This window comes from Syngnathus scovelli, chromosome 12, assembly GCF_024217435.2.
Source record: "Syngnathus scovelli strain Florida chromosome 12, RoL_Ssco_1.2, whole genome shotgun sequence".
NCBI lineage: Eukaryota > Metazoa > Chordata > Actinopteri > Syngnathiformes > Syngnathidae > Syngnathus > Syngnathus scovelli.
Genome location: NC_090858.1, coordinates 13852780 through 13879319, shown reverse-complemented (window position 1 = coordinate 13879319; position 26540 = coordinate 13852780). Strand labels below are relative to the sequence as shown.

Here is a 26540-nt window from a genome sequence, read left to right as displayed (position 1 = left end):
AATGCCACAGGCTGATTGCCTCCATGCCACGCCGCATTAGTTGCAGTAATCCGCGCAAAAGGATTCCCAACCAAGTGCTGAGTGCATTTATGGACATTTTCAAATGTTAGATTTTGTTTTGCTGTTATAAATCTTTTTTTTTTACTTGGTCTGAGGAAATATTCAAATATTTTGAGATAGGATATTTGAATTTTCTTAAGCTGTATGCCATAATCAGCAATATTAAAATAATAAAAGGCTAGCAATATTTCAGTTGATTTGTAATGACTCCAGAATGTATGACATTTTTGTTTTTTAATTGCATTACAGAAAATAAAAAAATATGTGCGTGTTTGGTGACATTATTTACTGTAAATCCCTGCAGTTTTCAAGTTCTACCCAGCGAAAGCATTTCTCTCGGCTCCTCCACGGCTTTGGAAAAGATATGAAGAAAACTCCCCACATATGATCCCGGTCAGCATATCGCGAGTCGCTCCGGCAGACTCTAAAGCAACAGTGTTTTGTTGTAACCATGATAGGTCCGTTAATGTTATTTCAGATAAAAAATAGCGTGTTGGTCCTTTGAGCTCCAACTGTTAACTACCTGTGCGGCTCTAGTATATGTCCGATTGCGGCGCATGCGCAGTTCGCTGTTCTAAAAATAGTAACTTTGGGGTAATTGTGACAAGCCCCATTGGGAGGCCACAAAGCTCTGGGTGCTGTATCCGTGTTCTGATTTAGCAGTTACGTTTATATACGATAATAAGAGGATTTGCATATATATGAACATGAGTTTGTCTAACTTAACAAAATATGTACACGTTGCTGTTTCTTCTTCAGTGTGGAGAGGACAGAGTTTCGCAAAGGACTGTCTGTCATGCGACGCACGAAGAGGAAGCGGGTGGGATACAGAATTGTTCACCACTGAAAAAGTACACTTCCACAGCCCCCCAGCCAAGGATGGCAGATACTTAAGGAATGGGTCAAAGGAATGGTTCACCACTGAAAAGTTACACTTGCACAGCCAGGGATGGCATAATGTTTTGTTAAGTTTAACATAAGAGCACTCTGTACAATACTGAAATTAAAAAGGCCATATAGGCAGGTGAACACACACGCACAAACACACACGCACAAACACTCTCACACACACACACACACACACACACACACACACACACACACACACACACACACACACACACACACACACACACATTTAGTTTAATATTCAGTATTCTATATTGTGCAAAGAGTGTTTTCATGTCAAACTTAACAAAACGTTAAAGCATCCTTGGCTGGGGGGCTGTGCAGTGTACTTTTTCAGCGGTGAACAATTCTGAAACACAAGATTACTGAACTGGCTTTTCCCTAACGGCCGCAACTGGATTCGGGGAGCCAGTTAACATGGGAGTGAGTTGAACCGTAACACCGGTACAGCGAATAACCACGTTTTCTGATCAACATATAAGACAAAGGCATTGGGTCACCTACAGCAGTTTGATCACTACATTCATCAGTGATTTGGTGTTTATTATATGAACAATGGGGGAAACTCTGTTCGGTGAAAATCTTTGCTGTTCATTCTGATGGCAACAAGTTAGGGTGTAAGAAAGAGGTACACAGATAATACTGACAGATAATAATGACCTAAAGCAAAAAAACACCACAAATAGAGAGAGGCATAGCAATTTTTTGCGAAATAAAGGAATAGTTATGGGTTGTAAAGCTAAAGGAGGAACAGTTTCGAATATGTCCTTTCTATCCTACGAGAGGACTGTGAATGTAACGTACAGAATACTTGATGATCGAGTCAGCACATGTAGTGCACATGTCTGACCGCACGTGTGTGCGTGTGTTTCAGGTGTATATGGCGTGCCAGTCCATGTTGGTGGTTTTGGTGGGAGCGCCTCCAGAGGTGCACGTGGAGAAGCACGATGGCGTTCATTCGCCGGTCACATTTTTCGGGGACGTGGACTCCATTGTGACGGAGGTGAGCGAATGTCCATGCGCTGCTCCCGCTCTTCCGGATCTTCCGGCTCCTGCTCCTCCGGTTCCCACTCTTTTTATCCCGCTTGTGTTCTTCCTCCGCAGTGGCTCCTGGTCAGGCAGCAGTCCTACAAAGTCAGCTTGGCTGGATCGCTATTCTTCGCTGGCCTCCTGCTCGGGAGCTTCGTTCTCGGGCCTCTCTCTGACACCGTCGGCAGGAGACCCGTCTACCTGACGGGTGAGGGCGCGTCCAAACCTAACCCAACGGCGTAACGATGAACAGCGTGACGTGTCTCCGTCACCCGTGACATGAGAACGTGACATATCACATAACGTAACACGCGGGACAAGAAAGGCCTGCCATGACAACGTGACAGCAAAGTTGTGATCGTGACAAGACAGGAAACAACATGAAATGCACGCCAGTGCATGCTAACACGCAACCAACATGAGGCACGGGCACATGCGATGACATGTTGTGACATCCTGACATGACACCACGTGACATACCAACACAACAGGACAGGAAAAAAGGAGGAATGACCACTTGGCCTGAAACACATGACAGTGACAACATGACACGCAAAGACAAACCACAAAGCATGTGATGATAAAATTGCACAAAACGTGACACACCGGAGACAGGAAACGTCCGACATGTCATGAAAGCCATACGTCGTGACATGAAAAGCAGCACATTGACATGACGGAAAAATAATAGGTATGAAACCCATGACATGACCAGATGACGTGAAACATTGTTTTGTTCATTGAACGCATTTAACGTGTATGACGACACATTTGACCACACAAACCCGCGAAAACGAAACAACACAATGCATAAGGCGACACGACAAGAAGCGGCGCCCTTTTTGTGACGAGGCGTGACTAGCACGACGTGTTGGGCCGCAGCGCTGTTCCTGGAGGTGCTCCTGGGTTATGTGACGGCGGCGTCTCCGAGCTACGAAGTGTTCGCCGCCTCTCGCCTCCTGGTGGGCCTGATGAACGGCGCCATCGGCCTGGTCTGCTTCATCCTCACGCAAGAGTACGTGGGCAAGTCCTACTGGGCCGTGACTGGTACGCCACCCGCTTCCTTGTCCTCACTTAGCCACCCAAAATTCCGCCTTTGAAGCTCTGGGGTAAGCCGAGCCCCAAATGCACTTTTCAATGTTTTAGTACTTAAAAAAAACGAGGAGCCGAATGGAATGGCGTTATTTGCATTGATTTGTTGTCTCTTTTTTTTCCCCCACGCCAGGGACGCTGACTAGCATGACGTTTGCGTTGGGAATCGCCCTCTTTGCGGCTCTGGGTTTCGTCATAAGGCCATGGAGGACGCTCGCGATAGCGGCCAACACTTGGGGAGTCCTCTGCTTCGTGCTGTCCACGTGTGTGCCCGCGCTGCCGCTGCGGTCCCTAGCCTGCGTCTGACCCCTTGCTCCTTTTGTCAGAACGCTTCTGGAGTCTCCTCGCTGGCTCTACTGTCGCCGTCGCACCCGGCGGGCGCAGGAGGTCAGTAGAAACCGTTTGCGGGCTCGCTTTTTGGAGGCTTTTGCGTTCAGCTGAACCGTCCTAAGCAGAACTCACGGAATACGCCAGTTGAACTTATCCCTTGACCACACTCGTAACTGAAAACCCTTACGCTGCATTGTAAAATAGTATTTCTTGAAACAGATTAATTGATTTTCAACATTGTTTGATGTAAGGTGGCTCGGTGGCGCACTGGTTAGCACGACCTGCGTGAACTTGGCCCCCCCAACCTCGCAAAATTTAAGGAAAATAGTCCGATTCGTTTGTGCTTCGTTTGTGCCGGTTTGTGCAGCAAAAATCATCGTTTGTGCTGCTATGGTTTTTTAGTTATAAACGATTATTTTATAGGTCATCCAGAGTTCACCCAGCCCCCCCTTTCCCCCCAAATGGACCCAAAATGGTACCGTTCGTTTGTGCTTCGTTTGTGCTGGTTTGTGCAGCAAAAAGTTTCGTTTGTGCTGCTTCCGTTTCGGAGATATTAGACATTTATTTTTTAGCGATGACGTCATCGAGCCCCCCCTTTTCCTCCAAATGGACCCAAATTGGTACCGTTCGTTTGTGCTTCGTTTGTGCTCGTTTGTGCAGCAAAAATTTTCGTTTGTGCTGCTTTCGTTTCGGAGATATTACACATTTATTTTTTTAGCGATGACGTCATCGAGCCCCCCCTTTTTCTCCAAATGGACCCAAATTGGTACCGTTCGTTTGTGCTTCGTTTGTGCTCGTTTGTGCAGCAAAAATCATCGTTTGTGCTGCTATGGTTTTTTAGTTATGAACGATTATTTTATAGGTCATCCAGAGTTCACCCAGCCCCCCCTTTCCCCCCAAATGGACCCAAAATGGTACCGTGCGTTTGTGCTTCGTTTGTGCTGGTTTGTGCAGCAAAAATTTTCGTTTGTGCTGCTTTCGTTTCGGAGATATTACACATTTATTTTTTAGCGATGACGTCATCGAGCCCCCCCTTTTTCACCAAATGGACCCAAATTGGTACCGTTCATTTGTGCTTCGTTTGTGCTGGTTTGTGCAGCAAAAACTTTCGTTTGTGCTGCCTCCGTTTCGTAGATATTACACATTTATTTAATAGCGATGACATCACGTAGCTCCGCCCCCGTATTTACTTCCAAATGGACCCAAAATAAAATAGTGCCGTTCGTTTGGGCTTCGTTTGTGCTGGTTTGTGCTGCAAAAAGTTTCGTTTGTGCTGCTTCCGTTTCGGATATATTAGGCATTTAATTTCTAGCGATGACGTAACCTCCAAATGAACCCAAAATGGTACCAATTGATTGTGCCGCAAAACAAATTTGTTTGCATGATTATAATCATACATCTTCATTAACCCCGTGTCATGTATTTTATTCTAACAAATTTTCACTTGACATCATAACTCTTCAATTCTTACACATGTATTATCCAACTAATTACCATGCAAAGTGACCTCTGCAGTCCGGTAAGACATATCGCAACAGGGTGGCGAAAAACAAAGACGCGCAACTTTTTCGAGCGACAAATACACAACTGATTATATTTGTCCTTCAACTAGATGCCCAAACAACCATCAGTGGACAATGATTTAATTGTTGCAGTTCTCTGCTCCTCAAAAGAGGCCATACTTGAAAATGGTAAGGTAGCCACTCCAAGTGCTACTGTGTGGAGAGATCTGAGTGACCAGTTGGAAAGGAAGATGTCTGCAAAGGCTCTGTACACCTTTGTTAAAACAAACAGACACAATATCTGGTCAGCTCTGGGATTCAGTCATGATGAAACTGATCCTGAAACTAGCAGTGAAGCAAGCTCGGAATGAGGCCCTGAACGGTCATTTCAGCTTCATATTCCTTTTGACAAGTGGATGGAATTCATTCCGGAAAAGGCTGAATACAAAGATAAGAACCGTCGAACCCAAAAAAGAGAATATAGAATTTTGAAGCCTGGCATCTGGACCCACATCATAAATGAACAAATCTGGAAAACAGTCCAAATTCCTTGCACATTTGTTTTTAAAAGAGCCAAGGTCTATCCATTGGTCTCAAATAATTATATCGAAATCAGAGGATACTGCAAGGAGTGTCATGGCCTTCTCAACATTAACTGTGGCGAAGAGCCAGAAATGAACAGTCCAATAATATTGAACTGTTTCATTAAGAACAGTGATGACTCTCTGCACACTGGTAGCTCAAAACGGTTTCTATCTGGACAGTTGCGTGTCCAGGTAGCCAAGGAATTTGTGAGAGCAGGTTGGAACCACATGTATGGCGAGCATCACAGGCAAATAAACTGATGACCTTCGGAGACCCTGAGCCAAGCCACCAGCCAAATTTAGCCACCCTGCGCAAGGCAAAGCAAGAGAAAAATGATTTGCCATTAGGTGACAAAAATCCAATTTTATCATTGCAGATGTTGAAATACAGTGCACCTCACAGTGACAGCATCAAAGACATTGGACTTGACAAGTTTTTCTGTCACTATTGGAGTCAAACACAAATGCATATGTACAAGAGCTTAAAGAAATCCCACCCAATATTATGTGTTGATGCAACGGGCTCAATAGTTAAAAAACTGATGAGGCCGAATGGCATGTCTGGCCATATCTTCCTGTATCAGGGTGTTATGACAGGGCATACCAGCTCCAGTGTCCCAGTCGTGCAGATGTTGTCAGAGAAGCATGATATTAATGCTATCACACAGTGGCTGAAGGAATGGATCCATGCAGGTGCATCTGCTCCTAAAGAAGCAGTAAGTGACTTTTCGCTGGCGATTCTTGGAGCTCTAGTCAAAGCTTTTACCCCTCATCCTGATTTGAAGAGCTACATCAATGAGTGCTTTAACATTTCACATGGGAATCAGCCTGGACAGCTACCCCCATGTTTTGTCAGGGTAGATGTAGCACACTGTATTAAGATGATCTGCCGATGGGACTGCCTGAAAAACAAAAGACCTCGTGTTAAGGATTTCTTTGTCAGATCAATAGCACAGCTTCTTAAGTCACAATGTTTGCAACATGCAAAAGAACTTCTCCGTGCTATCACCATTGTGGCACTGAGTGAGACAGAGGGTAATGACAGTTCTGGAGCCCCTATCCCATCAGAAAAGTGCAAGAAATACTTGAGAGCGCAAATCGCGGAGGAATTTGTCCCCATTTCAGATGAGGAAGATGAGGGACAAGAACCAGGTGATGCATTAAACCAACACATCCAGACTAATGTCCGACAGTGGGTGACAGAAATATGTGAGGAGAGCAGGTCACTTGCCATGGCTGATGGGGATAGAGACAACATCCACTTCCTCCCTGAGATTATACCCCAAATAACAAGACTTGGAAGTTACTTGCCACTCTGGACAGCAATAATGGTCCCTCTCTTCAAAAGCACCAGCATCACTGCAAGTTCCGCAGCTGTTGAAGCAGAGTTCAAAAACATAAAAAAAGGCCTTTTCAAGCATGAAAGCCTACCCATTCGTGTGGACCGGTTTGTTGCTCGTCATCTTTCCTTCATTGAAGGAAACATGCGGATTTGCTTTGCAAAACAAAAAAGTGAAAAGGATGAGTGTGATGCCACGACTGTCAAAGAGCCTGACAACGTCTGCAGTACTTCTCAAACTGAAGTAGTAAACAAAAGGGAAAAAAAATCTCATCCTGAAGCGGAGCCAGATGCATCTACTGACAGTGCAGTTGAAAACTGGAGAGGTTTAGCGGTCCCACCGAAGAAAAGAAAGATCACGTCATATCTTTCTCCTTGTCCTGAATGGCTGCATATTGATACACGAGTGGGCTGGAAAAAAGTCAAGGTACCATTGTTGAAAAACGGGAATCATCAACAGCCTGTTAACTTCGCACATCAAAAGTGTTTGTGCTCAATACCTGTGCATTTGATTCTGTCTTGCAATGCTTATGCTGTTCTTTCTGTGAAAGTTTTTCATTTGAAAAGACTGTTCTGAACTATGAACATGGGAACCAATTCCTCCACCTGGTGAAAACCATCACAACACAGGGTGTGAACCAACAGGTATACTCACAGAGGGCAGAACTGCTGGGGCAAATATTCAAACCTGTCCTCCTGACCTCTGGTGCTCTCCAAATTGATGCACAATGCCACATCTCCACTGTAATTGAGAGCGCAATGAGGAATATCCCAAGTGTTCATTTGATAAAACAATGCTCCTCACAGTACTGCAGTTTAAGCCAACAAGTAACGAGGCAAGTTTCAGTTGTTTGTGTAAACATTGCTGTCCTGCAGACCTGTGGCATGGCTTCTCTTCAGACTGCTGCTGAAGAGGGACTCAGTCTTCCTGACTCTCTCTGCCTCAGGCCAATAGAAAACCCTTCCCAGTGTCCGTCTTCATTCGAAACACAGGACGACAGTACAGGCAAGGCTCTGTGTTCAGGTAATGTCACTCACAGCTACAATCTGGGAGAGTTTGTGTGGATTGACCTTGGTAGCAGTTGCAAGGAAGTTGCCTTGCTTGAATTTCCCTCCAGTCTGGAGCTAAAAGAGAAGACATTTACTTTAAGAGCTGTCATTGGCTTTGAACCAGGACTGACCCAGGATTCTCTTGGCCATTATGTGGCATACTGCAGGAGGACTGCATATGCCTGGGAGATCTATAATGACCTGGGAAGTGGAGTAAAAGCAGCATCAGTAAACACTAAAATCTTCCCGCATGCTGTGTTCTACACATTGCAGTGATACATTGTTTGAATTGTTGTAAAAAATGTTGATGATGTTCCCTTTGACAAAGAAAGTTATTTTTTCACGTTTTCAAGTTTCTTTTTCTGGCTGTCATCAACTTCACATACATGTATTAATTGTTGCATTAATCAATGTTTTGGAACAAACATAGACTCACCAGGTATTTAGGTTGCAGTGAACCTTTTACACGTCAGATTTAATTGAAAATAATGATCATATAGGCGTAATGATAACAAGGGAATTAATCGATAAGCACAATAAAAAAAATAAGAACAGAAATATCCTCGTACCAAAAGCCGTTTCCCGCAGTGAAAGTTTTCTGCAAGATAAAAAGAAGAAAAAAAAACGAAGAACATAGTATTACCTTGTATTCGTCCTACATCAGGAGCATTCCAGTCCAGGAGCTTGAAATTCGCGACGAAATACGGTTACGTCATCGCTAGAAATTAAATGCCTAATATATCCGAAACGGAAGCAGCACAAACGAAACTTTTTGCAGCACAAACCAGCACAAACGAAGCCCAAACGAACGGCACTATTTTATTTTGGGTCCATTTGGAAGTAAATACGGGGGCGGAGCTACGTGATGTCATCGCTATTAAATAAATGTGTAATATCTACGAAACGGAGGCAGCACAAACGAAAGTTTTTGCTGCACAAACCAGCACAAACGAAGCACAAACGAACGGTACCAATTTGGGTCCATTTGGAGAAAAAGGGGGGGCTCGATGACGTCATCGCTAAAAAATAAATGTGTAAAATCTCCGAAACGAAAGCAGCACAAACGAAAATTTTTGCTGCACAAACCAGCACAAACGAAGCACAAACGCACGGTACCATTTTGGGTCCATTTAGGGGGAAAGGGGGGGCTGGGTGAACTCTGGATGACCTATAAAATAATCGTTCATAACTAAAAAACCATAGCAGCACAAACGATGATTTTTGCTGCACAAACGAGCACAAACGAAGCACAAACGAACGGTACCAATTTGGGTCCATTTGGAGAAAAAGGGGGGGCTCGATGACGTCATCGCTAAAAAATAAATGTGTAATATCTCCGAAACGAAAGCAGCACAAACGAATTTTTTTGCTGCACAAACGAGCACAAACGAAGCACAAACGAACGGTACCAATTTGGGTCCATTTGGAGGAAAAGGGGGGGCTCGATGACGTCATCGCTAAAAAATAAATGTCTAATATCTCCGAAACGGAAGCAGCACAAACGAAACTTTTTGCTGCACAAACCAGCACAAACGAAGCACAAACGAACGGTACCATTTTGGGTCCATTTGGGGGGAAAGGGGGGGCTGGGTGAACTCTGGATGACCTATAAAATAATCGTTCATAACTAAAAAACCATAGCAGCACAAACGATGATTTTTGCTGCACAAACCGGCACAAACGAAGCACAAACGAATCGGACTATTTTCCTTAAATTTTGCGAGGTTGGGGGGGCCAAGTTCACGCAGGTGTTAGCACGTCCACCTCACAGTTTTGAGGATGTGGGTTCGATTCCACCTCTGGCCCTCTCTGTGTGGAGTTTGCATGTTCTCCCTGTGTCCGCGTGGGTTTTCTCTGGGTACTCCGGTTTCCTCCCACATCCCAAAAACAGGCCCTCCAAATTGTCCCGAGGTGTGAGTGCGAGTGCGAGTGGTTATTCCTCTCTGTGTGCCCTGCAATTGGCTGGCAACCAGTTCAGGGTGTCCTCCCCCTTCTTCCCCGATGACTACTGGGATAGACTCCAGCACGCCCGCGACCCCCATAGGGACAAGCGGTATAGAAAATGGATGGATGGATGGATTGTTTGATGAACTTTATTGATTGCATCACTGGCAACTTTTGATTGGAGGTGATGCGCTACATGGCTCTGATGAACGGTCGCCCTGCGCACAAGCTGACCTTGCGGCCGGCCGGAGGCGGCTCGGGCGGCCCAAGCGGTTCGGGCATCCTGCAACTGGCCACTCATCCTCTCCTCCGTCTCAGAACGTTCCTGCTCATGTATGTCTGGTGAGTGCCGCATGTTGAGCTAGCGTAACCATGGCAACAGCAACAAATGGGCTGGAAATGCGCGTGTCCAGGTACGCATGCAGTCTGGTGTATTACGGCCTGACACTGGGCGCCGGGGATGTGTCGGGAAACCGTTACCTGAATGTGGCCATGTCTGGCCTGGTGGAGCTGCCAGCCTACCCACTCTGCGTCTACTGCATGAACCGACCCTGGTGAGGCATGGATGCACGCACGCGCGGGGTGTGGAGGAGCCTTTAGACCAGGGGTCACCAACACGGTGCCCGCGGGCACCAGGTCGCCCGTGAGGACCGCATGAGTCGCTCGCAGCACTGTTCTAAAATTAGCTCGAATAGTGGCACTTGTCAGTGAGCTGCATCTATTTATTTTACAGTCAAACCTCGGTTTCCGATTGTCCCGGTTCTCGAACAAATCGGAGTTTGAACAAAAAATTCAAAATTTTTTTGCTTCGGTTGTTGTACAAAATTCGGAGGTCGAACCTCGCGAGATGAGCCGGGAGGACCCGAGAAAACCCGACCGCGCGGCCCGGATGCCGACTGACTCCGTAGTTATTGTATTTTCGTTACTTTGAGGACTGTATTAAGCCCTAACAATGCCTCCAAAGAATGCAAGTGGGAGCAGTAAAGCCATCCTAAAACACAAAGACGCTCTTAAAGCAATGCGACAGTGAGCGCCCGGCGCGCTGTGGTTGCGCGATCGGACCAAATTAAGCTCCCTCCGCACTGAGGTCCACTTAAATTTTAGAAAGTACATCAGGACTAAAAATATTTTCTAAATTTCAGCGACCGCTCTGTCACAATAATGCGACCAGCGCGGTGCAGTTGCCCTGCAGTTGCCCTGCAGTTGCCCTGCAGTTGCCCTGCAGTTGCCCTGCAGTTGCCCTGCAGTTGCCCTGCAGTTGCGCAATCGGACAAAATTCAGCTCCCTGCGCACTTAGGTCCACTTAAATTCTGGAAAGTACATCAGTACTTTAAAAATATTTTCTAAATTTCAGCGACGGCTCTGTCACAATACTGCGACCAGTGCGGTGCAGTTGCGCGGTGGGCGACCGCTACGGTTGCGCGTTCGGCGGTGCGCTGCAGATGCGTGATCGGACAAAAGTGCGCAAATGAAAAAATGTTTAAAAAAAAAAAGGCGTTTTTTTTTTGTCTTGGAACAGACTAAAATTTTTTCTATTGTTTGTAATGGGAAAAATAGATTCGGAATTCGAACGATTCGCTTCTCGTACCACCTTCTGGAACGGATTGTGGTCGAAAACCGAGGTTTGACTGTATTTTTGCGATTCTTGTTAAAATCACACATGTGAACTGGAAATGACAATAATAACACATAGTGAAAGCTAAATTGAGCAAATTGGCTATTTCAGAAGTGTGTGTCAAACTGGTAGCCCTTTGCCTTAATCAGTACCCAGGAAGTAGCTCTCGGTTTAAGAAAGGTTGGTGACCCCTGCTTTCGACTGACTTTGGAATGATAGTTGGCAGCCAGCCGTCGAGTGTCAAATGAACGGCCGGGTCCTTTTGCTTTGAGGCTGTCTCATGTCTCTGCTGCTCTTATCAGTCATCTACTTGGAAGGAAAGCAACAGAGTCGACTTCCTGACTTGGGGATGAAAGGAAGAGGCGCGAGACAGACAAAAAAGTAGCCACTGTCACGATGACAACATTTTTTGTCCACATGCCGTAGTTTGAGTAAAGACACATGACAAAGACATCAGAGAAAACCAAGGCAGGGTGGATCTTTAAAATGTCTTTCAGGGCCGGCCGGAGGAAGAGTTTGTCGGCTTTCTTATGTTTGTCTGCGTGGGCCTGCCTCGTCGCCATCTTCATTCCAGAAGACGCGGGTAAGACACACTGACAAGGTGGGGCCAAAATAGATTGCGTGCGCGTCTTTCCATCCAAAGGGAGGTCTGGGACCATTTCATCCATTGGTTGGATGAAATGTCCTCTTGGTTCCGTGCAAAAGTTTACTTCAATTGTGCATTGTTGAGTGAAACATTTGGCCCCTCAGTTGATGAAGAAGAACAAAACCTTTGTTAAGTGGGTGCGCTCGCTTGCGCGCTTTCATTCTTATAGAGCAGGGGTCGGCAACCCAAAATGTTCAAAGAGCCATATTGGCCCTAAAAAAAATAAAAATAAAAAATACCTGTCTGGAGCTGCCAAAATCTAAAAGCCTTTTATAAGGCAATATAGACTGTCAATACAGTGTGTATCTCTGTCATTTAAACACTGCAGCACAGCCTCGCAGATGTCCTCCCCCCGTGTTTGACCTTTTAGTGGTATCAATTTGATCATTTCTTCTTGCGGCCTATTAGAGTTCACGTACCTGCATAGCAGCGCTGTCTGTTCAATATCGGTCACGTCACACAACTCCTCACAGGCGATTGAGAAAGCTGGAGCTGAATTGATGTCCTTGGTTTGTTGATCGGTGATATTGTTTGCCATTTTAATAACCCTTTCCTTCACTGTTTTTGCGGAAAAGAGGCATGTCTTTAATTTTCTGAATGATCTCGGTTTTGTTTTTGAAGTCCAAAAATAGGCACTCTGATATTTGAATGAATGAATCCTTCATGTACTCGCCATCGGTGAATGGTTTTCCACACTTTATTATCTCCCGGGCTGCAACAAAGCTTGCAGCAGTTGTAGAGTTTGGAGATGCGATCCACTTCTTGAAACTGTTTTTTCGGTCCTCGAATTTCTCCACCAGCACTGCAATTGCACCTTTCCTCTCAGTTCTAATTGGGTGATCGGAAGCAAATTTAGCATGCTCTAGCGGAAAATGTTGCTCCAAATTGCTCTTCTTGTTATTTGACAACTTCTCGTTGCAAATTAAACATGCAGGCAATCCTTCAGCATTGGCAATGAAAGCAAATAGTTCAGTCCATTCTTTCTTAAGCCCTCTGCTCTCATCATTTTTGCAAAAGCTCCAGTGAGCCGCTAGGGGAGTGCTAAAGAGCCGCATGTGGCTCTGGAGCCGTGGGTTGCCGACCCCTGCTATAGAGCGAAAGGAAGGAAGAGCAGAAACTCAAGTGTGTGCGCGTGCATGCCTGCGTGCGTGCGTGCAGAGACGTCACTGGGCGTAACCTCCTTGGCGCTGTTAGGAAAGCTGACGGTGAGCGCGGCCTTCAACATCGTGTACGTGTACACGTCAGAGCTCTACCCCACTGTGGTCAGGTGAGTGGAGGCCGGGCCACCTTGGCGTCAAGCTACATCTGGCGCTAGTTTCTCACTTTTGTTTGGCTGCTTTCAGGAACGCCGGCCTGGGAGTTTGCGCCATGTCCTGCAGAGTAGGAGGAATTCTTGCTCCCTTTGTGCCTTCCATGGTGAGAACGTCCTGCCTGCCTTCCTTCCTTTTTGCCTTTTTTCCTGCCTGCCTTCCCTCTTTTCTCCCTTCCTGCTTGCCTGCCTGCCTTCCTTCTTGCTTACCTTCCTTCTTGTCTTCCTTTCTTCCTCCCTTCCTTTCTTCCTTCCTTCCTTCAAGACCTCCTTCCTGCCTCCAATATCAGGCTGGCGTGCTGCCAGCCGCCATACATTGACAGCAAAATCTGGCTCTTATTCTCTGGCAGCTCTCGGCGACGGAAGGGCCGCTCTTGACGCGGTTGTTTTTGCTTGTCTTTGATACCAGTTGTGAATTTTGCGCCGCGACACTCCCTTTTCCCCGGCGGGCCGCATGTAACGGTGTTGCACGTCTGACAGCGGGCGTTGGCCGCGGCCGTGCCTTTCAGCGTCTTCTCTTTGAGCGGCCTCTCCGCTGGCGCTTTGGTGCTCCTGCTGCCCGAGACCCTTGGCGCGCTACCGGCGCACACAGTAGAACAGCTCCATCCCGGCAGCCGCCGAGTCCTGGAGAACAAGGTGAGGCATGCTCGCAAAGGCACATACATTAGCTGAGAAGGATGTTTGAGTCAAATGATCGATGGCATGCACTCGGTCGGAGCGCGGTACCTGAACTGTTTGGGGCCCGAACCAAGCGCCTGACAAAGCCCGCTTAGCCTTCCAAGTATCTATACAGAACACAGATAAAAAGACTTCTGGTGTCTCGCCAGTATTAGCTGGTGTCAAAAGTCATTTTTTAATACAAAATGGACCTCAGTACAGCCGTGTTCCTTGAGCTATGCTTTGAATTTGCGAGTTGATCCTGTCCTGGGTCCCAAAATCCATCTCAGGATCACCAACGCATGAGAAAATTCGACAAGATAGTCCTGCATTTGTCCCCAATTCCAGAAATTGCACAGGAACAAATGTGAATCGAGAGTGGCTGGACGTTGTCGAGTGTGCTGCCGCCACGCTCTGAAGCGCACTCGCATCTCCAACTTTGCCGGAAACTCGAGACCAAACCGTTGCTCCAGTGGTGGCTCGTTTCTGGAAAAACTCCCAAGTTGGGGCGAGTGACGGCGCTTGCGTTTTAAGGCATCACCACAATGAACAGTATGAATAAAAGCGCGAGGAATTGTGACAATTTGGTGGACTCGAATAGTTGGTGATTTGAGTCAAGTAAAAGTAAAGACCCAATGATTGTCACACACATCTGGGTGTGGCGAAATTTTTCCTCTGCATTTAACCCATCCCCTAGGGGTGCAGTGAGCAGCGGTACCGCGCTCAGGAATCCTTTGGTGATCTAACCCCCCAATTCCAACCCTTGATGCTGAGTGCCAAGCAGGGAGGCAATGGGTCCCAGTTTTATAGTCTTTGGTATGACCCAGCCGGTGTTTGAACCCACAACCTTCCAGTCTCAGGGTGGACACTTTACCACTAGGCTACTGAGCAGTGACCCTGGCGTACATTTCAGGTTGTGATAGTTTGCTGCATGCTTTGCTCTCCTGCTCCTCAGCCTCTCCTCTACCAAGATGACAAATAGCAACCCGGTGGTAAAAGAAGCCACCGGCATCATCTGACTGCTCATCGGACCTCCGACTGGCAACTGTTCTTCCCTCCCGAGTGGGCGGGACCAGTGGGGTAGGCGCCCAACATTGCAGAAGAGCTTTTTTGCATTGCTGCATCGAATTGTTTCACAATCAAACCGGTTTCAATGGTGATATTTATTAGTCACATGTACACGTGTTCACTAAATTGTCCATTTTTTTTTTCTTTTTTTGCATGAAAAGTTGTCTTTTTGTAACCCTTATAACAGAATGCTGTATTTGGACAAATGGGAACACATACAACATATTGTCAATGTTTCCCTGTCTTGATGACCAGGGAACGGCTGAAACCTACCATTGACTGAATTGGAAGTTGTTTACAGTCTGTCCATCATGGGGAGCATCATATTTGATCTCAGAGGCAAATTTGATATTGTTGATGAAAATTCATCAAAATGGCTTCGTCATGATTCAACAGTGATTCAACTGATTTTGGATAATAATAATAATAATAATAAAATGTTTTATTTGTAAGGCGCCTTTCAAGGCACTCAAGGTCGCCGATAAGGATAAGAATGCTAGCGCCCCAATGGGATGCGTACTGAAAAGAAGAAAATGAAAAGGTGACATGAACACGGACATAAATGTGAATGCTATATTGATCAAATGATGGATTCTCTCTTGTTGTCTGTTTTGTCATTTGTATTTGTGTTGTGCGTTTTGAAAAAATATTCAAAAGGAAATGAGAATAAAACAAAAGGCGAAACACAAAGTGTCCGAGGCTACTGCATGCAAATGGCGGATGCTGACGAGCGACGAAATGGTGTCTGTAACTAAAGGTGAGTTCAAACAGTGTCCAGACTGCTTTGAGTTGAAGGATTGCTGGTGTAGTTCTGGATATGGCCAATAAGTGTCAACAGTGTCCAAACTGCTTTGAGTTGAAGGATTGCTGGTGTAGTTCTGGATATGGCCACTAAGTGGCACTACTGAATGAAAAAGGAGCAAGGGGTGAGTCGCCGGTGATGTCATTGTTGGGCGCTTTGAGTTGAAGGATCGCTGGTGTATTTCAGTTATGAACAATTGGTGTCGCTACTGCATTAAAAAAACGGCGAGTAAGTTGCCAGTGACGTCATTGTTGGGTATTTTTCAAGATGGCGTCGGACAGTTGCTGGCATACCACCGCAGTCGGCGACAGATGAGGGGAAAAAACGATAGCAGGCGACGTTGTGGACATTTGTTGTCCTTTTGTCCGCAGACCGACACTAAATCGCTCCGCCGGAGAATGCTGGGTTACCTTAAATGAGTGCGTCGTGCCCGGATAGCGTCAGTAAGCCCCCCACCGCCCCTTCCCTGGTGCGTGCGGCTAAAATGCGACTAAGATGCTAACCGCTTCTCGCTGTGCTGCTGGGCCGACCGGGCGGTTCGAGGGGCGAGCCGGTCGGTGGGCCTGAGACTCATGCATGGCGGCGCCGAGGGAGCCCGCGGGCTCTGTGGTCGTCGACGTGAACGACAACGAGGAGGATGGCGACGTCGTCAGACGACCGGTCGCGGCGTTGGCTCTCAAATGTTCCGTGACGTGCAGAAAAGGTGACGACGCTGTCAGGATGTTGGACTTAGCGGAGCGCTGCCTCCGGGACCGCTGCGGCCTTAACGGAAGCGCCCAGTTGTGGGGTGAAGTGGAGGTGGCGACGGCTGGACGAGGAAGAGGAACCGGCCACCCCGCTTCCTGTCCAGCTGCCTGCGGGGCTCGAGTGTCATCCGAGTTGACGGCTTCCGTCGGGCCGCCGTGCTCGGGAAAAGTAGCGGAGACGTGTCCTCGCTCGGAACCGCAGCCAGGCATCATGCTCAACGGGTGTGCTGACGACGGCGTCTCAGACTGGCCGACGGCGGTCCTCAATGGAGGCTGTCATGCCGCCACCGAAGCCCGAGACAACCGCAGCGACCCGCCCGTCCTCGCGGACGCTCCCGAGCCGGCCCGTAGAGCCGCTGGACCGCCCTCAACAGAGCCGTCGGCCTCCTCCGAACTGAGCGAGGACGACACCTCGCCCTCCGAGGAAGAGGTGGACAGTGTCGAGCCTGCCTGGGTCGTCAGGCCTCAGACGTTGAGGACCGAGGCGAACCTTAGCACGTCGCTCAGCTGCGACGCCACGCCGCTGTCGCCGTCGACCGCCGACCAGGGCGACTTCTGCTTCGGGGAGCAGGGCGGCGAATTTCAGGGAGCTTTCGAGGCAGGCCGCCGCCAGAGTGCACCCGAATCGGACCTCAGAGTGCAGGACACCTGCGACGAGACCGGTCTCGCTCCCAAGAGGTTCGGAATTGTTCACTTCTTCACCAGGTACAACGCTTGAACATCAATGAACGATGTGCGAGGGATTTGACAAATGTGTGAGGAACTTCCTTTATGTCCTTTTAATTACAAGAGAGGATATACTGCTAAAGAGTCAGTTTAGGGCTGCGACTAGCGATTATGTCATAGAGTAGCTGCAACATCTTTTTTTTCCATTTTCTTACATTTATTTAAAAAAAAAACATGACACGATCTCCAATTGACAGTGCACCAAATGGATTTGGATTTCGTCTTGCTTTGTAACATCAGCCTGAAAATAAGCCAAAAATGTCAATTGGTGATTTCTAAAGCCAACATTGCAAATGTTACATACTTTATAAGATTATTGCTTAGTCATCAATTCATTGATTATTTGCTGTTCTGTTAATAAACAACAACACAGTTTCAATTCTGAAGACAATCTTTTGTCTGACAGACAAGTATGCCATCTGCCTCAAATCACTTCAATGTGAGTGAAGGTACGAGTTGCGACACTTCATCTGAATCAACAGATTTGCAAAATGAATCAACCGCTGATTTGCTCATTAGTCATATAGAGACCTTGACTCTTTAGAAATGGTGGAATTTCTGTTGTCCCCCATGAAAGCAGACTGATGATCTTTGCGTACTGTACATACTTTCAAAGTAAGTCTGAAATTGTCCAGCACGTGCTTTTATGAGAAGGCATTCCGGGTTTTCTGATGGCTGTTACGGACCAAATGGGCAACTGATCCAGAATCGGTTGTAGCATTTTCTGCACCATCAATGTGAAATGTCCTATTTTTGTATCGAGGGTGAAGCAGTTCGAATAATGAATGGAAAGTAAACATTTTGATCCGATCTGTCGCTGAATTTAACGGATAAAATCTCCAGATGATTATTGGAGTCATTGTAAAATGCGGGCCTCGAGCGAGCGTAATGACGGGACTACACAGTAATTCGGAAGAACCGCACTCCTCGCAATGCGTGCACGTTACCACGGAGACATGGCGCCAGTGTTCCCTCTAAGCCAGGGGTGTCAAACTCGTTTTTGTCGCGGGCCGTATTGTAGTCATAGTTTCCTGCGGAGAGCCATTATGACTGTAAACGCCTTATATTATTTACAGTATAGGCTACACGGTAGTGATGGGTCCATGAGGCGTCGTGTATCGTTTTGACACATTGCCGAACTGTATTGACTGTGTCGATACTGTGTCGCTGACTGCTGACACCCGCTGGACCTTAAAAAACCTAGTTGACAGACTCGACTGACACTGATTTGATGACCTAGTATATACATTAATTAATTTAAGTAATTATATTTTATATTGTATTCTTTCACACATTCATTTAAATTGAAAATATATTTTATTTTTTAGTTACAGTCAATCAATAATGTGAACATGTCCCATAACATGAAAATCTAAGTGAACGTGTTGTGAAAGAGGATGCTTGTGCACTGGGATTTGTTTTTTACAAATTTTAATTTAAAACAGTACATTTTTCCAATGTTTTGAAATTGAGCCTGTTGCGCTTTTTGGACACAATTTCTCCCGCCGTTGAAAACACCCACTCACACGGCACAGATAAGGCTGGAGTGCAGTGCAGTGTAGTGGGTCTTTTGATTGTCCCAGTATCTGACTTGGGGCTGCTCCATAATTCTTGATAACTTCGAGGATGAACCATAAAAGATTAGATATTGTTTTAGCAGATCCATCCCGTTGACAATGCGCTTCCTTTAACAGAGCTTTGGTGCGCTTCATTGACAGACTATACTGCTGCTCGTTCAGTCACATGACTTTTTTAAAGCGATACGCGCACCGACACGGGGCTTTGCTCTGAGCTCGACACATGCGCCGACGCATCGGTGTTGCCGGACCCATTGCTACCAGCTCAGTGGCCTAGTGGTAGAGTGTCCACCCTGAGACTGGAAGTTTGTGAGTTCAAACCCCGGCCGGGTCATACCAAAGACTATAAAAATGGGACCCATTGTCTCCCTGCTTGGCACTCAGCATTAAGGGTTGGAATTGGGGGGTTAGATCACCAAATGATTCCTGAGCGTGGCACCACTGCTCCTCACTGCTCCCCTCTCTCCCAGGGGATGGATCAAAATCACACGGGGATGGGTTAAATGCAGAGGACAAATTTCACCACACCCAGATGTGTGTGTGACGATCATTGGGACTTTAGCTTTTAACTTTTTACTACACGGCAAACTAATGAATAATTAGTTTTGAAATCAGAGACTTGTCAAAACTGTTCAAATTGTTTAAAAAGATGAATGGTAATAAAAATTGCTAGCAATATTACTGTTTTGAATAAGTGAAGACAATTTATAATTTTAGTAATAACACAAAGTCTATGCAAAATTTGCCTTCACGGGCCACATAATATGATGTGACATCAGGCCCCCGGGCCTTGAGTTTGATACCAATGCTCTAAGCTGTGCTGCTGCGCAATTGCGCACTGCTTGCGCAGTCTAAAATTCAGCATAAACTGATTAATATCTAATGTTAGACGTAATCTAATTAAGTGGATGAATGATTTTCTTTCTGTGCCTTTTTGTAGTGTAAATCAGTTGTGGCAGGTGTCCAGCCAATGATATGATATGATTCACTTACGCTACATAGCCAATAGCATTGACAGTGCCTGAAAATGTGTTCTGCCCATTTGTGCCGTGCAAGTTAGCTACCTAACAACAGTGCGGCGGAGTCAAGAGATGCAAATGCTAAGTGAGCTAACCCCTTATCATGGTGACACCTCTACTCACCAAGCCAAAGTAAATAAGAGATGCTGCGGTTCTTTTAAGATAGAATGGCTGTCGGAATGTGTGCAAATAAAAGAACAAAGGGTGGAACTCGGTGTGACTTTCTCTTTTTTGAGTGAGAAAGGTCTACTATGCAAAACATGCAGTGAAGCCAAAGTGGCAGGCGAGTTTACGGATGGAAAAATATGGACTGAATGGTAGTTTGGCTACATCAAGCGTCACATTCAGCAGAAATGTCATTTGAAAGCTGTTGGAATTGTACAAAGACTCAAAATGGGACAGGGGATCGGTACATTATCGCGAGAGAGCGCAAAAGACCGACAGAAAAGGAACGAGCTGTCACACAAAACAAAATCCAACCCCCGAAGTTCTCATTGACAATATTTCATTTATTTATTCATTTGATTTTATTTATTTATTAATCAATCAATCTGGTGTTGCAGGGAGCTGTGTTTGCACAGACGTTTGAAAAATTAGAGGGAACATTGCATGGCGCAACACCTCACGCCATGTCACACTTCCCGCCCGTCTTTGCCCGCGCTTCCTCTTTCCACTGTAAACTTGCACCGTCCCCGTCTGCAGGAGCCTGTTCCCTATGAGAGCCAAAGAGTCGGCTCCACCGTCCCACGATGCGCCAGGGTGGCGACTGTTTGGCAAGCCCAGAGATGCAGGAGAAGGAGGAACTGCGTCCTCGTCCTCCATGGAGCAGGTTGGTGTGATTGTTGCATTGCCTGGTGGGCACGTGGTCTGGTGCATGTGATCACAGGATTGATATGAGTATGTCCTTGTGCGGGTTCGGGGGAGCCTGTCTGGCACCCGGGGAAAGACGCGGGCAGAGGCGGGCCTCATTTGGACAGCGCAGACTGGTCAGCGGTCAATGGCAAGGCACATGTAGACATAATGTCATCTAAATCCAAATCTGTAAAAGGTGTTCCAGCCAGTCACGCCACTGAACACAGCTTTCCTTCCGAAACTGACTGCGGCCCCTAATGCTGACTCTGGTGGATTGACACTGTCTGTGTTCGATTGTGCGCAGGTGTCCCTTCGGCGCCCCCCAGCGGCAGGCAGGAGGAAGAACTTGGACTTCGAGCCCCTCTCCACCACAGCGCTCATTCTGGAGGACCGCCCGCTGTCAGTACCTCTGGTGCAAGTGCTTGTTGAAGCCTCAGCATCTGGCTCCATAAGAACCAGCGAGTTGTCTAAATAGTACACATAGCGCCAGCCAGGCTTTCTTTTGCCCCTTTGGCTCGAAATTGTTGTGTCAAATCTAACAAGTCAAGTAGCAAGTCGTAGCCCTGCTAGTTATTAGATGTACAGTAATCCCTCGTTTATCGCGGTTAATTGGTTCCATGCCCACCCGCGATAGGTGAAAATCTGCGAAGGAGAGAACATACGTTATTACAATATCCACACAAGGATTTTATGAACTTTTATTTCATTTTTAAACACTTTTAACTGATGGTAGAGGGTTGCACTTGCCTGTCTTGTTGCCTGTCTTGTGCGCTTCATTCCTGCATATGACGATGTGTGTGAGTGTGTGCGTGCGCGTGTGCGTTTGAGTGAGACATTAAAAAAAAAAAATCCGCGATACACCGAATCTATCTGCAATATTTGTTTTGAAAAAAAATCCGCGATAGAGCAAGGCCGCGATAAGTGAAGCGCGAAGCAGCGAGGGATTACTGTAGTTGCAGGTACACAACCAGGATCAGTAGCTGCTATCGGCACAAGTTCCAGTCGGTGTCGTGGGACATGTAGAAGGAGCAGTACCTGCAGCGATACCCTGAGCAGTAATAGTGTATGTAGTAAAGTACAAGTAGTTATAGTACAGCTGGTAGGTACATGGTGGCTAGCAAGTAGTCGTAATGCCAGCAAACTTGAGTGCCACTCAAGTGGCCGCAACTCATAGCACCACCGGGAGTACGGTTGGGCGTTCTCCCTTCATTGTGGCCTTCCGCATTCTGCCTGTGCAGGGTTGTGGGAGTGTGAGTGAATGAGCTGATTCGTGTGCCTCTGTCTGATTGGCTCTTAAGGAACCTTCCCGCCAAATCTGAGGAGGAAACTCAAAGACACAAGCTCGAGTATGAGGAGATGGTGGCCGGGGCCAAGAGGAGAGGTAAGGCTCTCTTTAAAAGAGGAGAAGAAAAAAATCATTCATCCATTTTCTGCTAAGAAAATGCTGATTGTGTTTATTTTGCGTGCGTCAGAGTTGAAGGATGCACAGAAGAAGAGGCGTCAGATGAAGGAGAGACATCGACACGAGGACAGCATCTCCAACGCCATGGTGGTCTGGAACACGCACATCCTGCCACACTGGAACGCTGTGTGCGTGCCTCCCTGTCTGTTATAATAGTTCACCGTGACATATTTTGTGACTACCTGCTGTGAGGCCATGCACTCGCCATTGAGGCGTGTGTGTGGGTGTGCATGCGTGCCATATTTCATTTTCATGCGTGCGTGCGTGCGTGCGTGTGCGCGCGCAGGAAGGCCACACGTCGCGTGAGAGACTTATGGTGGCAAGGCCTCCCTCCCGGCGTGCGAGGACGCGTGTGGAGCCTTGCCATTGGAAACGAGCTCAACATCACGGGGGGTAGGTGGGCCGCCTCCCCCTAATCTAACTGCAGTCATTTTTTTTTTTGATGCTAGAGCCAAACCGGCTCCTCAGACGTTGCCTTCCGAGGCTCATCGAGTGCAAGGGCCACATTGACATCTTTGTGTGTTGTTCCCACAGAGCTGTATGACATCTTCCTGTGTCGCGCCAAAGAAAAATGGAGGAGCTACAGCGAGACCAGCTCGGTCAACAACGACAGCGAGAGCGGTGGGCCCCCACCCCACCCCCCCACCCACACCTACCCCGCCCCCACCGTAGCATGCCCGCCTTTGAACTCTGCGGTTTCCTCGACAGATGGCGGCACATCGCTGGCAGACAGAGAATCCAGCCTGGAACTCATCAAGCTGGATATCTCTAGAACCTTTCCGTCGCTCTTCATCTTCCAGAAGGTTTGGCTGCACCACCGTCGCCTGACAGCAAGAGCTGCCTTTCACTTCCTCCTCATTCCGTGCGCGCAGGGCGGTCCCTTCCACGATGTCCTCCACAGCGTGTTGGGAGCGTACACATGCTACCGACCTGACATCGGATATGTAGGTCTGACGCACGCACGCTCACTCTTGATTTAGTTTGCAAATGTTTTAACAAAAGGCCCTCAATATGTGTTGACCTCAATGTTGCACATTTTTGGGCTGCCATCCCAACGTCAGTGTTGGCGCCATTCCATATCGGGTCACGTCTCATCATTTTGGAATTTGGATCACCATTTCCGGCTCTCCTTAACATTTTTAGCACGTGCGCAGGATTGCAATGGTCGTGAGCGAGGTGCCGTCAATCCATCCCAAGTCATGTCATTGCGCAAGGGATCTTATGGCACTCAACAAGTGCAGTTTGGCACGTACTCATGCAAACCCGGCGCTTTTCAGTGTCCAATTCAAGCGCGTAGCTTAAGGTCATAGGAGTCCCCAACCCACCCGCACCTTGGCTTCAAACAGTACGAGTGCGTGGCACGCGTGTACACTACGTTGCGTCTTTGCGCAGGTTCAGGGGATGTCCTTCATCGCTGCCGTCCTCATCCTCAACCTGGAGGAGGCTGACGCCTTTGTCACCTTTGCCAACCTGCTCAACAAACCATGCCAGATGGCCTTCTACCGCGTCGACCACGACCTGGTACGCTTGCTCACTTGCTCTCACGCACGCACACATGCATGAGTGACGTGGCGTGGGACGTTTCAGATGCTGAAGTACTTCGCCGTGTTCGAGGTGTTCTTCGAGGAGAACCTCCCGCGCCTCTTCAGCCACTTCAGGAGTAACAAGCTGACGCCCGACCTTTACTTGATCGACTGGTGAGTCGGCCGACAGCCCGGTGGCGAGAGCGGGGCTCTAACCCTAGCATTTGCATGGGTGGCGGTGGCAGGATCTTCACGCTGTACAGCAAATCCCTGCCTCTGGACGTGGCGTGCCGTGTGTGGGACGTCTTCTGCCGCGACGGCGAGGAGAGCCTTTTCCGGACGGGCCTGGGCATCCTACGCCTCTTCCAGGACGTCCTGCTGCAGATGGACTTCATCCGCATGGCGCAATTCCTCAGCCGGCTGCCCGAAGACCTCCAGGCACACGCGCTCTTCGCCGCCATGGCCGCCACGCACATGATCAGCAGGAATCGCCGCTGGGCTCAGGTTGGTGCAAAAAGACAACAAACAAACGTGACTGAGATGGAGCGGTACAATGGCACAAAAAAAGCCCACTTTGAGCTGGACTATCTGTTAAGTGCTTTCTGCGAGCATTGACGTCTTCCTGGCTCACTCAGGAGAATACTATCCAATATCACGCTTGGTTCTGGGTTTCCCTGAATGGGATGATACCAAAAACACGGCCGGCCCCCGCTAATTTGTTGTAATTGGCAAAAATAAGGAAGCCGACAGCGGGGTCACTTATCCACAGCAATTTCCATGGCAAAATTATTAACTTATTATTATTAAGTTATTGATTATTCAGGCAGTATTATGCATAGTCACATAGGGTGCGTTACACACTATCCACAGCAATTTCAATGGCAGAATTATGAATTAAGTTATTAATAAATTATTGATTGTTTGGGACGTATTATGCAGTCACATAGGGTGCGTTACACAAGCCAGGCCACAAGGTGGCGCCTGCCGTCAGGCGCTTTTTGGCCGAGTGAGCCTTTCCGACAAAAAAACCCCAATTTTCAGTCTTTTCATGATGTCATTAGAGCAGAGAGTCCAAAGTACAAAACCCATCCTTTTACATGATGTCATTAGATCAAAAAGTCAAAAGTATAATATTGCAACAAGTCTTATTTTTGCTGGAACATGGTTGAGCACTGGTTAGAATGGTGGCGCACTCACGACGCCTCACAGTTCAGTGCGGGGTTCGATTCCGGCTCCGGCCTTCCTGCATGGAGTTTGCATGTTCTCCCCATGCCTGTATGGGTTTTCTCCCGGTTTCCTCACACATTCCAAAGACATGCTAGGATGGACTACCTTTGTGGGAATGAAGCGGCCCACGTAATTGATGGGTGGATTCGGGGCGCTTGGTTTATTTCAATGAACAGCAAGCCTTTTGAGTATGGAGGCAGCCTGTCAGTCATTTTGTCCTTGTGCTCTCAGGTCTTCTCATCACTGCCGAAAGACAAAAACAAAGAGACGGACAACATCAGAAGCCCTGCTCTCAGAAGCTAATGCTAGCCAACCCTATAGTAGTGTCGTCGTCATCCCTCCCATCCAGTGGGACGCCGCCTCAGCCACCCCCAATACATTTTGGCATCTTGCGCTTTTTGTTGATGCTTGAGGGCGTGAGAGATTTTTTGGGCCCTGTCAAAGGAGAACAAATGGACATTATTGAGTGACATGCACAACCCACACAATGAAAGCTGACTGACAAATTAAACATGTTCTTTTTTTAATGTCATGCACACGCATGACATGCAACTCGTAATTGAGAGATGTATCCATCTTGCGTGTAACTTGCTAAGTTGCTAGCAGTCCTTGAGGACGGCTGTGCAGGCATTGGCTGTAAAAGTTGTGTTGGTCACGTCTCCAAAAAAATCCAAGACCATTTCAACTTTTTACAATGGAACAATTCATCCGTTCACTATATTAGCAAATATGTCCAACTTCAAAACGTCCAAATAGATTTCAACTTTGAGATTATACTCTGAAATCGGATTCGCTTTTGTGTCTCATCAAAAGCAAGACATTTTTAGTCATCCATGTTTATGTTGGAAAACAAGCAACATTTTCACAGAGTCTCTATTACAAAACAAAGCGGTAACCGACTCAATCAATTCATGGCCCACGCAAGTTGGTTTGCAGCTGGGGGATGAAAAACATGTAACCTGTTTTGTTCCCTTCACAAACAACACCAAATCATCAACAATCACGATTAATGAACAACCGTCATGAAAATGATTTTGCTGCGTCAAGCAAAACTTGCCAAAGTCAGTGTGGAAAGTCCAAAGTGTAAGTGAAGCAGGTAGCCTTCGTGGTCCTCTTCGCGGGTCTGATGTTTTGTCCACTAACGAGCACTCCATGAATGGCAACAAAGACACCGCTAGGACCCACTGGCAACCGCCCTGTTGTCACACTCCCGATCAGGAGGGAGCAGTGTTCCAGCTAGGAAAGATTTGAATGACGAGAAGTTGACAGTCATTCGTCAATCATGCATTGTGATTTGAGCAATTGGATGTTTTTGGTGAAGTCACACAATTACGTTCGATTCAAACCTTTTTTTTTTTTTTCCCAAACATCGGGACAATGCTTTTGAGCATTTCTTTTATTGTAAACTTGTACAGTTTTTTTCTAACGCTTTAAAGGTTATGTAAATAAAGCACAGAAGAATCACAAAAATG

At 47.1% G+C, this 26540-nt stretch overlaps 2 protein-coding genes and 1 long non-coding RNA gene across 19 annotated transcripts in view; 2 read left to right on the top strand and 1 right to left on the bottom strand.

Moving 5' to 3' along the window:
- The window catches only part of slc22a15 (solute carrier family 22 member 15), a 20542-nt gene extending 4823 nt beyond the window's left edge, over positions 1 to 15719 (top strand). Inside the window, exons 2-14 of one of the 6 annotated variants that reach the window (XR_007484929.1) lie at positions 1844 to 1972; positions 2074 to 2206; positions 2881 to 3045; positions 3224 to 3353; positions 3417 to 3477; positions 10024 to 10181; positions 10253 to 10393; positions 11952 to 12037; positions 13259 to 13367; positions 13444 to 13516; positions 13919 to 14045; positions 15022 to 15146; positions 15588 to 15719. Coding sequence is in view for 4 of the 6 variants with exons in the window: in XM_049735367.1 (XP_049591324.1) it covers positions 1844 to 1972; positions 2074 to 2206; positions 2881 to 3045; positions 3224 to 3353; positions 3417 to 3477; positions 10024 to 10181; positions 10253 to 10393; positions 11952 to 12037; positions 13259 to 13367; positions 13444 to 13516; positions 13890 to 14045; positions 15022 to 15048 (1368 nt within the window). In the remaining 2 variants the exon portion in view is untranslated. The other 5 variants (XR_007484928.1, XM_049735369.1, XM_049735370.1 and 2 more) reach the window with 5 other exon arrangements.
- LOC137840826 (uncharacterized) lies at positions 5851 to 9642 on the bottom strand. Of its 9 annotated transcripts, none has more exons than XR_011087912.1 (5): positions 8539 to 9642; positions 7724 to 8096; positions 7534 to 7587; positions 7346 to 7451; positions 5851 to 7256 (listed from the first exon to the last, which is right to left on the bottom strand). It is a non-coding gene; the product is annotated as an uncharacterized lncRNA (long non-coding RNA). The 9 variants fall into 9 exon arrangements; XR_011087917.1 differs by having other exon boundaries at positions 7346 to 7587; positions 7724 to 7821; positions 7917 to 8096; XR_011087918.1 differs by having other exon boundaries at positions 5851 to 6404; positions 6734 to 7256; positions 7346 to 8096.
- LOC125978201 (TBC1 domain family member 12) lies at positions 15630 to 26540 on the top strand. 4 transcript variants are annotated; one of them, XM_049735353.1, is made up of 14 exons: positions 15630 to 15675; positions 15792 to 15891; positions 20707 to 20833; positions 21161 to 21255; positions 22155 to 22237; positions 22329 to 22446; positions 22605 to 22711; positions 22853 to 22939; positions 23027 to 23121; positions 23191 to 23262; positions 23711 to 23839; positions 23906 to 24015; positions 24087 to 24345; positions 25300 to 26540. In XM_049735353.1, exons 3-14 carry the CDS (start codon positions 20720 to 20722, stop codon positions 25369 to 25371), a joined length of 1341 nt encoding a protein of 446 aa, XP_049591310.1. In that variant the 5' UTR covers positions 15630 to 15675; positions 15792 to 15891; positions 20707 to 20719; the 3' UTR covers positions 25372 to 26540. The 4 variants fall into 4 exon arrangements, with proteins under 4 accessions (XP_049591310.1, XP_049591309.1, XP_049591308.1 ...); XM_049735352.1 differs by lacking the exon at positions 15630 to 15675 and having other exon boundaries at positions 15751 to 15891; XM_049735351.2 differs by lacking the exons at positions 15630 to 15675; positions 15792 to 15891 and adding an exon at positions 15913 to 17360.

Coding starts and splice junctions, on each gene's coding strand:
- LOC125978201 (XM_049735349.2), top strand. CDS start 16,513: ATGGCGGCGCCGAGGGAGCCCGCGGGCTCTGTGGTCGTCGACGTGAAC. Junction 20,834..21,160: donor CCTCGTCCTCCATGGAGCAG/GTTGGTGTGATT, acceptor GATTGTGCGCAG/GTGTCCCTTCGGCGCCCCCC. Junction 22,940..23,026: donor CAACAACGACAGCGAGAGCG/GTGGGCCCCCAC, acceptor TTTCCTCGACAG/ATGGCGGCACATCGCTGGCA.